Source organism: Panthera uncia, chromosome A2 (assembly GCF_023721935.1).
Source record: "Panthera uncia isolate 11264 chromosome A2, Puncia_PCG_1.0, whole genome shotgun sequence".
NCBI classification, from domain to species: domain Eukaryota; kingdom Metazoa; phylum Chordata; class Mammalia; order Carnivora; family Felidae; genus Panthera; species Panthera uncia.
In genome coordinates, this window is record NC_064816.1 from 143,802,711 (window position 1) to 143,818,299 (window position 15,589).

Here is a 15,589-nt window from a genome sequence, read left to right on the forward strand (position 1 = left end):
GCTTTCGGGAGAAAAACACTAGTGCCAAGAAATAACCTTAAAGTTTACAAGAATCTCCTTAGCTAAGTAGCATTGGATTCTGTTTGATTTTTAAATAAAGGAACACTCTGGAAATTCTTTTTTTCTAATTACTATGTTAGTTAATACCACCAGGCCACGTACCTATGTCATTTGGTAACAGCTCATAGTTAATATTATTATATTAATAGTAACAGCAGTAACACTACCGCTGAGTGCTTACTATGTACCAGGTACTGTGGGAGATAAATTTCTCAAAATAATCTCAAACATAATTTACATATGATTATATCAAATTTTGGCAGCAGGAGTAGTGGCTGGCACTGAATCCTCACCAAGTACTGGCTAAAGCATTAAGCCATTTTCATGGATTATCTCATTTACTCGTTGCAGCCTTACAGGTCTGGGTTTTATTTTTAATCCTTTTTTACACATAAAAGCTTGAGGCAAGCGAGGTTAAGTAATTTAAGTAGATTCACTGGCAATAACTGGCAATTGGTCAAAGCAGGATTTAAATCTTAGCAGATCTGTGCATTCTTCTGACGAGTCGGGAGATAACTAGTTAAGTTGTACCTGTAAATCTAAGCGTATAATGTGACTCCAGAAGTATTTTGAATTCATTCTTTTTGAACAGTTGAAGCTCCAGTATCTTTTATTGATTCACTTTTGAGATTTGTTTATATCATAGATTCATAGAGTTCTTCTTCTTTTTTTTTTTCATTGAGTTCTTAATCATTATGGAAAGTTTCAACAGTTCATTTATCTTGTGGTCCAGAGGAGAGGAGATTGAGTGTGCTTGCGTTGGGATAAAATACATTCTGTTCATTGAATGCGTTCTTTTCTGATGTTTTACAGTTTTGTTCAGAGGGCAGATGCACTGTTAGTTAAAATGCCTTAGTCCGCAGGTAATCCAGACCCCAAAAGAATGAGATTAAACCATAGGAAGGTTATTATGTTACACAGTGGGGAGGAATGTAGAGGACTCCGTAATCCAACAGTGCGGAATGGCCAACGACCCCGCCCTTTCCATCTCCCTGCCTTAGGTTCCCCTCCAGGATAGAGTGATGCCAAGGAAAGGGTGTGATTCTTCCTGTGACAAAATTTTTTGTTAATTAGTAGACTATTTTTTATACCGTTTTTCAGTTTACAGAAAAATCAAGCAGACGATACAGAGTGTCCTTATGTCCCCCTTCTTCAGAATTTCTCCTTTTGTTAACATCTTGTGTTCTTACGTATGGTGCATTTGTTACAATTGATGAACTGATAGTGATCCTTCATTATTATCTGAAGTCCATTGTTTATATTGGAGTCCACTCTTTGTGTTACACATTCAGTGGGTTTTGATAAATACCTAATGTCATATATGCCTCAGTACGTTATACAGAATATTTCAGTGCCCTAAACATCCTCTGTTTTCTACTTATTCCTTCCTCTTTTCCCCACCCCCTGAGCTCCTGATAATCACTGTCTCTGTAGTTTATCTTTTCCAGAATGTCTTATAGTTGGAATCTATATGTAGCCTTTTTAGACTAGCTTCTTTCACTTAGCAATATACAGTTAAGGTTCCTCATGTCTTTTTGTGGCTTGATAGCTCATCTCTTTGTATTGCTAAATAATATTCCATTGTGTGCATGTACCTCGATTTTTTTTTTTTTTTCTTCATTCAGCTTTTGAAAGACATCTTGGTTGCTTCCAATTTCTGGCCATTATAAATAAAGCTGCTGTAAATGTGCAAGCATTTGTGTAGATGTAAGTTCTCTGTTCATTTGGATAAATACATAAGAGAATGATTACTGGACCATAAAGTAAGATTCTATTTAGCTTTGTAAGACACTGCCAGACTGTCTTACAAAGGGGCTATCCCACTTCAGATCTTTTTTTGTTAATAATTATTATCCATTTATTCATCTTTTCTGCCAGTGACAAAGTCTCTCTGCAAGTTTTCCTCAGGTCTTACGCCCATTCCTACAGCAGTCACTGGCAAATGGGAGCAGACCACGGTGATGGTCTTCATCCAGTCAGGGGTTCTCTCTGGCGATAGGTCTTGGGCTGTAAAGGAACCGCTTTTCCTGAGCACACAGCTGTTTGCAGAGGGAGCAAAGGCAACTAAGACGGCCTGAGATGCTGCCTTAATGCTTAGGCCTTTCCTCCGCTCACTTGTTTGCTCGCTCATGTGTGCGCTCTCTGTCTCTGTGTCTGTGTCTGTCTCTTCCTCTTCTTCTTCCTCTCCTCTTTGTCTCTTCCTCTTCCCTTTCCGTCTTCCTAGCCCCACTTCCTGTGGTAAATCCAGGTGTATTGCAGAAGCAGGTTTCAGGGTGTTTAGATTTCATGCTGTCAACCCTCATCTTTAACTTTGAATCTCAGACCACAACGTACATTTTTATACGTTGAGCCAATCCTGAAATTGAGGTACTGGAAAACATAGACTATTGGAAATGAATAAATGGACTTAAGTAATTGTTAAACATTTATTGTTATTGCATAGCAATAAAAACTCATCGCCCACGCGGAATGAGGCCGTTACTACAGACTTGCCTGTTTCCGGACCCAGCTCTACCATTAATGAGCTGTGCGCGGCAGACCAGGTCTCCCGTCTCAGTGGGCCTCTGTGCCTTTGGCTATACAGTAAGAGGTGAGGTTGTATCTTCTCTAGTGCCTCTTTTACTGTAAAATCATACCAATCTGTGAGTGGTGGCAAACATAAAGAGGGTTCCTCAGTAGCAAAAATACATCAGGTCATAAAGGATTAAGGTTTGGGTGAGCTGTAATCTGGTTTTATCGCATCCATGAAGGACTTTATTACTCTCTTTAATTGCCCTTAGCCAAGGTTAATTAAGTGTGTTTAAGTTCTCTCTCATTGTATAATCTGTGCCTCTCTGTTCTTTGCTCAAGAGTTTATTTTTCTTTCCCCCCCTCGCCATTTCTGATCAATAGCCGTCAGCGCGCTTTTTGGAGGTCGGCGGCTTCTTTCCTGCACTTGACTGGCAGGTGGCACTTGTGAAGTACCACACACTTTGCGTTCCTTCTGGCTGTTAGGGCCCTCTCAGTTCTTGGCAGGGTGCAGAGAGAGGATCAAGAAGGCCAAGTGTTTCCCTCCAACTGACATTCATCTTCCTTGTCAAAGAATGGATAAAGAAGGCATAATTAAGAAAGTGATGGCGTTCCTTTTTTGTTGCCAGAAACCTATGCCATTATCACTGCTGCTCTTTCGTGATGTTGCTGTTTACCACTTAGAGGCAGTCATTCTTAGAAGGATTTCTCCTGTCAGCCTGCTCCCCTGACTTTGAAAATCTCAGGTTTGAAATGCAATTTCTTAACACGTCAGGGGATTTACTGTTGATTTAATCTTAAATTTACCTGTTTCTTTTTCCCCTTACCTGCAAGTTTCTCTTGAGACTGTGATTTTTTCTTTTGTTTTCTTCATCCTTGAATTATTATTTTAGCCTTTAGAAACCTGTTCTGTGTCCTGTGCCTATCCTCCATGTTTCTGGCCTCTGAAACGAACGATTCCTGGGGTGATGTGAACACACACTTTGTCACCTGATTTTTGTTTTGTTTTGTTTTAACGTTTATTCATTTTTGAGAGACAGAGAGAGACAGAGCATGAGCAGGGAACGGGCAGAGAGCGAGGGAGACACAGAATCCGAAGTAGGCTCCAGGCTCTGAGCCGTCAGCACAAAGCCCAACATGGGCTCGAACTCACAAGCCATGAGATCATGACCTGAGCCGAAGTTGGACGCTTAACCAATTGAGCCATCCAGGCGCCCTTGATACTTTTGAGAATATTTTTTGTTGTAGATGGCAGATCAGAAACCGTTTAGAAACGGTATTGCTTTTGAGGACTTTTAGGGAGAAACCACAGATGCCTTGCTTCCTTGGTGTAGTTATCCAGCGGCATTGCTAGCGTGCCTTCTGTACTCGTTCTCTAACCAGGGGAGTGTAGAAAAGCAAGATACATTTCTGTGGCGGGGGCGGTCACTCACAGGTTTTGAACCACATAGCAGCAAAATGAGAATGACCTTACAGGATACCCTTATTCGTGTATGTAGGGACCCTGGCAAAGGGTCTGGAGGCAGAAGAAAGTTGCAACAGATGAAGAGTTGTACCCGTTGAAATGAAGAATGAGCGAATGGCCCGACTGCTGTTGTGGAGGGGCGTTGGCCAGGAGTGTTGTTCATGAATCCAGGTCTGTGGCGGCCGGCTTTGGCCCTGTCATGGATTGGCCAGTATGTTTGGGTCAAGGAACGCTAGGGAGTGCCACACAGACTGGAGTAGGACACTTGGGGTACAAAGGTGGCCACCGCTTCTTTGGTTACTGCCTCTCTGTTTACCCTGCGCTTCATTCCAGGTTCGAATCCTCCTCCCATGCCATCAGTATGAGTGCCTATTTGCGAGAGCAGAGACGGGAGCTCTACAGTCGCAGTGGAGAACTTCAAGGTAAGTGATTGAACTGCTCTGGAAAAGTTAGTTTCTGGAGGAAGATCTGAAGTGTGTGGCACATGTGAATTTGCCGTTCGCATTCACCAGTTTCTTTCAAGATAGCAGAGATTTAAAGACTTGATAATCTGTTTCCTCTATCACTTCCCAGCATCTGCTGCCGAGCAGCTAAAACGATTGCTATGGCCACAGGATTTATAGACCTGCTACCATTCAAGTGAGAACTCAAAGCAGAAAGACAGGAGGTCAGTCTGTTTGTGCTTAAACATGGCAGCCATGAGTCCAGTCACAGTCCACGGGAATGCCAGTCTGTGGCTGTCAGTGTTACACTTACTGTTTTCTATACCTTCTGGAAAGTGGCAGGAGTGCCTGGGATTTGGAAAAGGGCAGATGCAGCCTCTGCCATTATTTAAAAGGAAGAAAGATGCCTCTAAATAGGATGTTGTAATCAAGCTAGCTCTGATATACAGGATATTTGATATCCATACGTGGTTACTAAAGAGTTGTAATCTGTAGGAGAAAATACTTGAGAAAATAAATCGTAAGTAGATTTAATTAAATCAAAAATCCAATAACGTTTCCTTCTGTGACAAGAAAGATGCTAATCATGGTAAATGGAATCAATCAAGAAAGATTTGTGAAGTCCTGCTAAGTGCAAGCCATCCCAGGCATCAGAGGGGATGGAGGGGGAGGAGACGAAGGTCGAATAGAATGAAAGAGAAGATAAAGCCTTAAGATCCAGCTATCAGTGTTCATGGACATCACTAACAATATCAGGAAGTCAGTGCTTACAACCAAGTAATGTTATGCATAAAAACTAGTAGAGGAGTTGAGAGGACGGGGTGATTATTTAAAATTATTTTAAAACCGTGGGCTTCCTGCTTGAAGGGTGCGTAAGAACACTTCCGCTTTTGGGGAGGCAGTAGAGGCACTTGAAATATTTTGCAGCGAGTAGCCTACACAATTAAATATTTAGTTTTTAAGATTCATCATGGTTCTACATCAAAACATTATAAATTAACCAGCTAGCCTCTCTGGATTTAAGGACCACTGCCTAGTCATTTCTACCTACACCTTCATTATTGATCTAAACACTTGTAAATTTTTCTGAAGATGCGGCTGTGCTCTCCCATAGCTCTGCCACAGTAATAATTCCATAGCTCACGTATATATCAGAACGAAAAGCCTAGAAATAGTTTGAGGATACAAGGAAAAGGAAATTAACTTACCGGCATTTTATTTAATAATAGTGTTGCCATGTGGCGGGGGGGGGGGGGGGGGGGGGGGGGGGGGAGGGGGGGGGGAGAGGGGGGGGGGGAGGGGCGTGGGAAACGTGAAGTGTGCATCTTGGAGTCTTAAGGTACATGGGTACAGAGGGCAGTTAGGATTGAAAAAAGTCAAGGAGTGAAGAAATACAATTTTACTTCCTGTCCTTAGCGTAGTGCCTGGTATGGTAAATATTCAATTAATACTCACTGACTCAGCGACAGAACAAATGAGGACAGTCGATGTCAAACGTAGGAGAGGGAACTTACCATGGAGAGAGAGGAAGGGCCCCCCAAAGGAGGGGAGGCCACTGAGAGCTGGTATCAGCTTCACGGTTCTATTAGTTTTTAAATTTGAGGAGAAGCAGAGGCTATGTGTAGATCCATTTTTGTTCTCTGCAGTCGTAACTAGCTTCCATAAGAAGTGTGGCCACTGAGCTGTCTGGCCTAGGATGATACTGCCGTATGTGATTGGAAAACGTTTTCAAATCCAAGTGAGTTATGGAGGAAGTTTATTCTGTGAGGGTGGTTAATTGAAGAGTCACTATAATCTAATTAGGAACTTTTCTCATTTTTCAGCAAGTTAATAGAACTACGGAGCTGTATTCTGTAGTCTGTTTTCCTTACCAGGGTTCAGCCAAGTGGGAGGATTGATCTTTGGTTCCAGGGAAGAAAGTAGTTAGCAAACATATCATGCTCATAATAATCATTAAATAATTTCACTGAGCTGACAGATCACAGCCTGGTGAGAGAATAGCTCAGCTGAGGAGTTTTTGTGAAAGTTTGATGGCGTTTCATCGAGGAGCAAAAGCATCTCTGATGAATGCTTTTAACATTCCAGCTGGAAAAGGGGAAAATCACACCTATTTTCCATTAGAAAACGACCATCCTTTTTCAGTTACTCTATTAATCTGGCTTGTACGAGGGCCACAGTGAGATCTGCATTTCAGTTTATCCTTGAAAAGGCATAATTGAATAGGTCAGTCAAATCATAAAAGACTGGAGAAGATTTGTGTCTCTCCTCTTACTACCGCGTAGCTGCAGGCTTCGCTTCCTAGTGCTTTCGTTCACAGGGTCAACCTTTCCTTCTGCGGCAAAGAAAATCCATCAGAAAGACCATCAAAGTAACATTAAAAAGCTCAAATTTTATGAAAGTAAAGTTCCTGCCAACATTTTCAAGTTATCATGCAATTAAAAATGTTACCCACCCTAACGACACACAAGGGGAAAAAAGAATGTAAAAATGAGATTTCTTTGGTATCATCAACCCATCTCAGTTGGCTCTGTTATGGTACAGCTGGTTCATTATATAGTCTACTGTTGGCAATTGGGCCGAGGAGGTGGGGGTGCTGTTTCAAAGTGTGCACAGTAACAAGTGGAAATCTAACTTGTGTGTCTCCATCAGTCAGAGACTTCCCGTTGTTTTGAGCCTCTTGACTGCTTCATTTTACCGCTTAGACAACCGTGTCACAGGTTACATGAACGTTTAGGTGAATATAGCTTCTCGGGTTTAATGTGGGATTCTTTGGGAAACAAGGTAACTGATGAATACAGTATCTCATGAGGGTTAAAAGAAAATCAAAATGCTGCTGCTCATGATCAAAATAAGCTCTTAGGTTAATCAGCCCCACTGTGCCTCGGTTTTTTCATTTGAAAAATAGAGCGGTTATCAATTCTGACTACTTTAGGAGGACATAGGGACTGTAAAATTAGATATTAAAACTCTGGTAAAATTAGAGGAGCTATAATTGATTTACATTAAAACGGTACTTTAAAATATTAAACATGGTGGAATTGGGAGAGTTGCATCCATTTCTCTATCTCTTGTTTTCTCTGCCTCGCCAGTCTTACTTTTCCCGAGTTGGTTCTTCTCAAGGTCACCGGTGACCTCCATCTTGGCAGATTGAACGTTTGCTGCTCTGTGTTCGTCTCACTTGATCTTTCGGCCAGCCACGTTCCTTTTCCCCTCCTTATGTTTGAGCGTCTCAAGGTTTGGTCCTGGGAACCTTTGCTGTGTTCACTCTGTAGACTCCACCCAGGTATCTCAGCCCCAGTTGAGTTTTGCTTGGTGCCTTGGTTCGGGTGACTTCCAGATCTAGATCTCCTGCCCAAATCCCGTTATTGTTTCCTGACCTCTTCCAGCATCCTGCCCACTCCCCACCACCATCCTACCATTCTTTATCAGACTTCATTTCTGTGTGTGTGTGTGTGTGTGTGTGTGTGTGTGTGTGTGTGTTTCCCGCTTGGTAATTTGCTACCCTTCTCTCTGAATACCCACAGTGCAAGTCTTACTCATTAGTGCGTTCCAGTGCCTGGGACAATGCTTGGCTTGAATTAAGCACTTAAAAAGTATAATGGAGGAGGCCTCTATCCCCAGTATCTCCTTATTTGTAGCTATAGGCCTACTTATTTGAGAAGGCCTAGTGGGAGGTTTAATACAGAGTAAGAGGCCTGTGATTTGTCCTCTTTGCTCGTTTTTCAGATAATAAAATCACGAATGAGTAGAGTACATTAATTGTCATTGATCCAAGTAGAAATGTATACTCAGTTTTGATTACAGTTCTTTCCTGTCTTGGGGCTGCTTAGTACTTCTGTTTGTACTCAATAATATTACCTTTAGAGTGCTATTTTTATTCCCATTAGTCTAATGAGTGGCATTTCTATAGCCCTGACATTAAAATATTCTGTAAAGCTCCCACCACTTGAGAATTGACTTCTCTAAGAGGATTTGCTTTACATGGTAAATATGGAAGTACTGGCATCAGGGAAAACTGGGCTCTTAGCCTGACCTGACCTGAATTTTCTTAGTCTCTCCCTCTAATGGGTTGTTGGTATCTGGGGCTGTGAATACTTAATGATATCATATGTAATTAATCTGTTTGGAGGTACCTTGCCTTAAGGTACAGTGATCTTTGGAATATATTAGGCATGAGTTGAGCATCCTTTTTTACCAAAGGATTTATAATACAAGTCTCTCAGATAGCGAACTGTTCTATAATGGAGCATTTAAAGCAAGATTTCATTTACGCACACATTTTCAGGGTCATTTTGGCTGAAGTGAGGTACAGCACCTTTACACTCATACCACACATTTGTTCCACAGCCTTAAATATAAGAAGCACTTATAAAGCTTTATATCCTGAAACAAGATTGGAAGATTCTTTGTAGTCTTAAATTTTGCGTGATGACTTTGTTAATAACTATGTAGCAATGTGCTGGGCACATGAAAAAATACATTTTTCTTCTTAAAATTGCATATAATTATTTCAAAATAACCTTAATCTTTCATAGTTATCTCTTCTGGCTTAGATTCTAAAATAGTGTATAAACATTGATTCCCCTTCCTTTTATATATGTACACTCCTGCTTTTTTAAAAGACTGAACTTACTCATATGTGAGGGTAACCTTATAATGAAATTATAATAGAATTTTCAGAAATGCTAGTTTCTTTATGTGTTCTTAAGAAGTGGTAAGTTATAAGTATATGTTCCTCAGGTCGTGAACAGATAAGAAATAAAAGTATTCTTATGCCGAGATTTGTTACTGAGTGTGTCGCCTCTTAGCCTTAATGCGTGCAACGTAGACATTTATTTAAAAACGTTCTTTGTTTCTGGGTTTCATTTATAATGCGGGTTCATTTTCCGAAGAATTCTAGTTCCTATAACATCCTTCCTACCCATGGGACAGAGTATTGGTACCTGCACTGTGTGAAGGAGCCTGGTGGTCATGGGACAATGGATCCTGAGAGTTCAGAGCAACTGTCACAAAGCCTTCGTAAAGCCTGTGAACCTCACTCTTGGGAAGTGATCATTGGTCATCATGCAGAACTGGTTGATGACCTGTAACCTTTGTTCTACCCATTTATTCATTCATCCATGCAGATAGGGGAAAAGAGTGAATACTGTTAAGTGACGTATGTATTAGAGATTGGAAAGTGATACATATGTATTTCTCTTTGTATTATACCTGAGTTAAAAGTGTTTTTTTCCGTCAAAAAACCCATCCAAAATATGAAAAAAGTTAACAAATTTCTACTATGTAACAGAAAAATTTTAAAGTTAGCTTCTGTCATATTTTTTATCATTTGGTTCACATTAACTTTTCAATGTAAAATAACAGCTTTACTCCTTTTCTTAGAGTTGCGTTAGGGCTGCAAGAAATTATATTTTTTCCAACCTCAGTAGTTTATATGATGCAACTAATTCTGACTTCAGCTGTTTCAGCAAATAGAGAAGACCAGAAACGTTTATGACCCATCATGGGGAAAGTAATTCTTAGACTGGTGAGGGCACCGAAGAACACATGGGTCATTGTCCCAACAAGACATGGTTCCTAACGCCTTTTTACGTTTTCAGAATGAAGGTTGAGTCCTTTCAGGACTACTCATAGAGATGGCCTTACCTGAAGTGAGCTGTTATCAAAATCCAGAAGAAATTGATATGCATATATATATATAATATGACGTCTAGAAAATAAAGCAGTAGATTTTAATGGTAGAAATTGATTTGGAACTCCTAATCTGGTTTTCGAACTCATTTTCTTAGTCTTAGAACCTGTTTTCTGTAGGTCTTATTTCAGGGTTGAGTATAGAAAGCAGATGGAAGTGGAGGTGTTTTGACTAAGTGGGGTCCAGGGCTCAGAGCCCTGCCTGCCTAGACCCCCAACATCTGTCCCTTTTCCCTTCCTCTGTACAGCACCCAAGGTACCATTACAAAATTAAAGACTCCCAGAAGCAGAGCGCTATGCAAAGGAAAATTGATAAGGGAGACAGATGCCATTATAGATCTGTCGGGATAGGACAGATGAGTCAATGATGAGTGGTCAGACAATTATCCATAAGCAAACAAAACAAAACAAAACAAAACAAAACAAAACAAAACAAAACAGATGTTGAGTTTGAAACTCCTATCATTTAGGAAAATAAATCCTTGGCGCATTGAGAACTGAAAGGCAAAATCTGTTGACACTTGAGTTTATAGTGGCATTGTTTGAATAACAAAACCTGGAAACCATTCAGATACCATAGACAGGAGAATGGATTCATAAATAGTGGCATAGCCACACAGAATACCATGTAGCAATGGAAATGAATGAACCAGACTGTATGTTAACGTGGTTGAATCTCAGAAGCAATCACAAATGTTATGTATAGTCAGATTCCATCAAAAGCAGTCAGAACCGAATAATATCTTCAGGTGTATGTCCTTATGTGGTGAAAATGTGAAGAAGGAAAAGGAGGGAGCATAAACATAAAGCTCAGGGAAGAGATCACCTCTGGAAAGGATAGAGGAAGGAATAATCAGAGAGGAGCACCTAGGACTCCAAAGATAATGGTGCTGGTGCTGGTTCTTCAGCTACGTGATGGAAATGCTGTTGTGTTTTTACAACGGTACTAAATGTCCGATACATTCAGCTGTTATACATTTCATAAAAAGTATAAACACAACAATTTTTAAAAGGCCTCTGAAACCTCCAGAGACACAACCATATATGTAGTGTAATGTTCCCGTTTAGAAGTCTGCAGGAAATTTGGAGTGTCCTGTGAGAGCTGGATTGGTTCTTTCCACGGAAATGCCAGGTCTGTGCCACCGCTGTGAATTCCTACTGGGCTGGAGCTGTCCCTTGAGTCGTTCACGAGAAGATGACTCAGGAGCAGGAGCGCTCCCTGCTGACCTCCTGCCCCCTCCTCTCCCTCATCCTCATCGGCCAAGTCAGAACCTAGTGTTAAGTGACGTCAGCAGCTATTCCTTCATTTCCTGTGTTTTCTAGGACTTGCTGGTTATTTGTTGAATATGTACAGATTCATTACGTTTATTTGTCCTGGACGCTCCACTAGGCCTTTAGAATACAGTAATGAACAGAACCCAGTTCTGTCTTCGGAGGGCAAAGGAGCAGAAAGGGGCCGTGACTGTGTTCCAGAAACGGGCAGTTGTCCCTCCCAGCATGTGTTCTCTTTCCTCCGTATGAATAGAGCCCCTGGTTTTTAGCCATGCACGTGGCCCCCCCAAAATAAAACATTTCTAAGCTTTCCTTGCAGCCAGCCATGAACATGTAATTTAATTCTAACCAGTAGAATGTGCGTGGAAGTGAGATAACTTCAGGCCTTCCATTTAAAGAGAAGGAACAGGCTGCCCCTTTTCTGCCAGCGCGGTGTGTGTGAACGTGTCCTCACGCACAGCCCTAATGACACGTGGTGGTGAGCCATGTTAGACTGTGTGGGCGAGGCGCCCCTGTCGGTGGTAGAACAATGAGATCGGAGCAGCTTGAGTTGGCTGCTGGGGTCTGTGTCACACCGCTGATGGCCAGAGCCACTGTAGCCTCCCGGACTTCTCCACGAGAGAGGAACAAACTGTCTTGTTTCAGTCACTGGTATTTTGGTTCTCTGCTACTTGTAGCCCTGCTTATATTCTGTTTAATTCAGCAGTGCAAACAAGTGATCAGAGCACTGTGAAACGCATTATGATGGAATTGTGTAGATCTCTAACAGATGTGCGTACAGGGCTGGGAAGGCAGGGAGGCTCTTGGGAGCACTGAGGTTTCAAACTTCTTATAGAAGAAGGTGGAAAGAAGCTTTTCAAGTAAAGAAGGTGGGCGTTTCAGGCAGTGGTCATGGCAGGGAGAAACGTCTACAAGTGTGAGAGTAGATAAGAGGCTTTCCTTGTTTCATAACGTGAGTTAGATGGATATAACTGTTTCTATTAAGGAAATCAGTTTATGTATACACACCTTTACTGATTATAATTTGTTACTTTCAGGAACCAGAGATAATAGATGGGACACTAAAGCTGTTGTTCATAATAACAATTGGGCCATTGTTCATAGTAACAATTAAGACATTAAGCATCAATAGAACCAATGGTGTACTGGTGATGGTAATGAAACAGAAGTCGTGCTACACTTGAGCAAAAGCCAAGCGTAATCACATACTGGATTTTCTGAAGCGTATTCAAATGGTAGAGCTGTGCCCCCTTATTAAACATTTTTGTAGGAAAAATCACGGTGTTGAATGCAACTGTGGTAGTGTATCATATCAGACTGTGCACGGTGGATTTAGCCAGAGATACTGGCAGGGGCTGGATCACGAAGGACCCGCCTACCCTAGTGCCATAGTACCTCGTTCAGCGTGGACTGCAAATGGCAGCAGACGGCAGAGTTCTGCGTGCTCACATCTGATTTCCAGCTTGTAATTGTGTGGGTGAAAATACGCATCAAGTTACTTTTGGCTTCACCACAATTTTAAACTCAAAAAGCCCGTATTACAGTAATATATGATAGTATGTACGAATGCTACATGAATATTGTAACAGTCATAATATAGGATGTTCATTCCTAGAATTGTGATGACATCTACTGAATTGCAGCCAGTTCATTTGCATATTCATGCCCACTTAGCTCAAATAAGTCCCTGTTTGTTTGCACATTAACGTCTGATTTCAGCACCAGTTAACTAATTTACATATCCCTGTTCAGTTGGTTAGTGATGTTCATATGTGGAACATTGGTGCAGCTGTTTGTGCTTTGAGTAGCTTGGGGAGCATGGTGGTTTAATGGAAGGAGTAGCTATTACTCATCTTGCTCTTACTAGGCGAGTCACGTTACCTTTCTGGGCCCTAGATTGCTCATCTGTATAATGAAGTTAGCAGCACTTGCCCTGTCTATTTCTTAGGGTTGTTGTACCAATTGACATAACAAAAGTGACAACATACGGTCAACATTTCTAGGCCACCTGTATTCTAGGCCTGCCCCTGGAACATCTGCGTGTAGGAGAGTTCTAGGTGCCACGGAAGACAAGGCTTGCAAACAGATACAGTTTTAATGAACGTTCTAAGCACTTTCAGGAGCATGGAGGAGGAAACACTGAACATTGCCAAGGGGAGTCGTAATCCAAAAGCGAGACTGTCCAGGGAGGGCACGCACTGCCAGTAGGGAGAAAGACGAAAACAACACCCTGTTGTGTGAGAGCTTCGTGGGGTAGTCGGTATTTTGTTGGGGTTGAAGCAGAGAATGTAGGGAAGATTGGGCTTAGAAAAGGGAGGCCTGGTGGGCAGGTCTCCGGGGACCTGGTGTAACAGCAAGAAGGCACGGTTTGTCCTCTGGGTGATAAGGAGTCCTCCAAGGGTTTAAAGCAGGAGAGTGACATAATCAGAAATGCATTCTAGAGAAGGTATTGTGGGAGCTCTGTGGAGGATGCATTGAGTATAGTGAAGCTGGAGAGGGGGGCGAGTTGTGTTGTTATGTCAGGTGAGAGCTTATAGAAGATCATGGCAGCATTTTAGGAGGCAGTAGTGGAGAGGTTGGAGGAGGGGAGTACATCTAAAAGCCAATTCTGAGGTAGAATCAAGTGGACATGACGACTCCTCCTGTGTGGAACTTGAGCAAAGATCAGTGTTTTGGCCGATTCCCAGTTTTCCTCTTTGGCGACTTGGGTAGATAATGATGTTATTTGTTAAGATAGGCAGTACGAGAAAAGGGTAAGGTTTTTTTTGTTTTGTTTTGTTTTAAGTTTATTTACTTTTTTTTTTTTTATTTTATTTTTTATTTATTTTATTTTTTTTTTTATTTTTGGGACAGAGAGAGACAGAGCATGAACGGGGGAGGGTCAGAGAGAGAGGGAGACACAGAATCGGAAACAGGCTCCAGGCTCTGAGCCATCAGCCCAGAGCCTGACGCGGGGCTCGAACTCACGGACCGCGAGATCGTGACCTGGCTGAAGTCGGACGCTTAACCGACTGCGCCACCCAGGCGCCCCTAAGTTTATTTACTTTTGAGAGAGAGAGAGAGTAGCAGAGAGAGAGAGAGAGAGAGAGAGAGGGAGACAGAATCCCAAGCAGGCTCTCTGCTGTCAGCACAGGGCCTGACATGGGGCTTTGAACTCATGAACTGTGAGATCATGACCTGACCGGAAATCAAGAGTCAGATGGTTGACTGACTGAGCCACCCAGGTGCCCTAAGAAGAAGGTAGTTTTAATGGAGTGTTACCTAGGGGTGAAGATAGCTTTTTTTAAACATATATTTTCATGTTTCTCTTTTAATTTTGTGTAGATCTGTCTAATCTAACGACATGTAATCAAGCCTAATCTCTTATCAAGGCATTCGGCAGTGTTTGATTACCTGTCACCATTCCCTTTCTGACATCCAGTGTCGGAGTTCAGGTTTTCTTTTCTTCCTTTCCTCCTCCTCCTCCTCCTCCTCCTCCTCCTCCTTTTAAGTTGCAAATACCACTTTCTCCTTTTTGGCTTTGTTTGATCTGTTGATTTGAGTGCTCATTTTAAACCATCTGTAGAATACGATTCTTTATTTTTTATTCCAAGAAGGACCTGTATTTATGTTATTAAAATCTAGCTACCATTCATCTTTCTTAACGGCTTGTTCTGGGGTTTTGTGCAAGTCCCTTAACTGGTTTTCTCCGAGAGAGAGAAGTTACATGATTTCTATGACTTTCCATCAAGTCCAAAACTCTGGGTTCTGGATTCTCAGTATTTGGTCACTATTCCTAAAGATTGGAATCTGAAGACTAGTTGGAGGTTCAGAGTGTGGTCTCTGCAGTCAGGCTTCCTACCTGGGTGACTGAGTAAATTGGCTCTTTTGTGTGTCAGTTTTACTTTCTACAAATTGAATGTAATATACTTAAGTATATAATATACTTAATGTCATAGGACCAGAGTGAAATGTGTGAATACGTATAAACTGTTGAGAACTGTGCCTGACACGTATGAAGTAATGATGAAGTGTTAACTGTTGTTAATTTATCTGGGGTTCCCCCCCCCACATTCACACATAGGAGACACTTAAATTCACACGTAGGAGACCATTACATTTTTAAAAATTAATGAAAATGAGACTCAAGTAAAATAGATTTAAGTAAAAT

General features: G+C 41.6%; 1 protein-coding gene across 4 annotated transcripts in view; it reads left to right on the forward strand.

The window, feature by feature from the left end:
- Positions 1-15,589, forward strand: part of EXOC4 (exocyst complex component 4) — a 746,462-nt gene that overhangs the window by 196,615 nt on the left and 534,258 nt on the right. For all 4 annotated transcript variants that reach the window (XM_049643019.1, XM_049643021.1, XM_049643020.1 and 1 more), the window contains exon 9: positions 4,367-4,455. In XM_049643019.1, the coding sequence (XP_049498976.1) occupies positions 4,367-4,455 (89 nt within the window). The remainder of the gene's footprint in view (positions 1-4,366; positions 4,456-15,589) is intronic.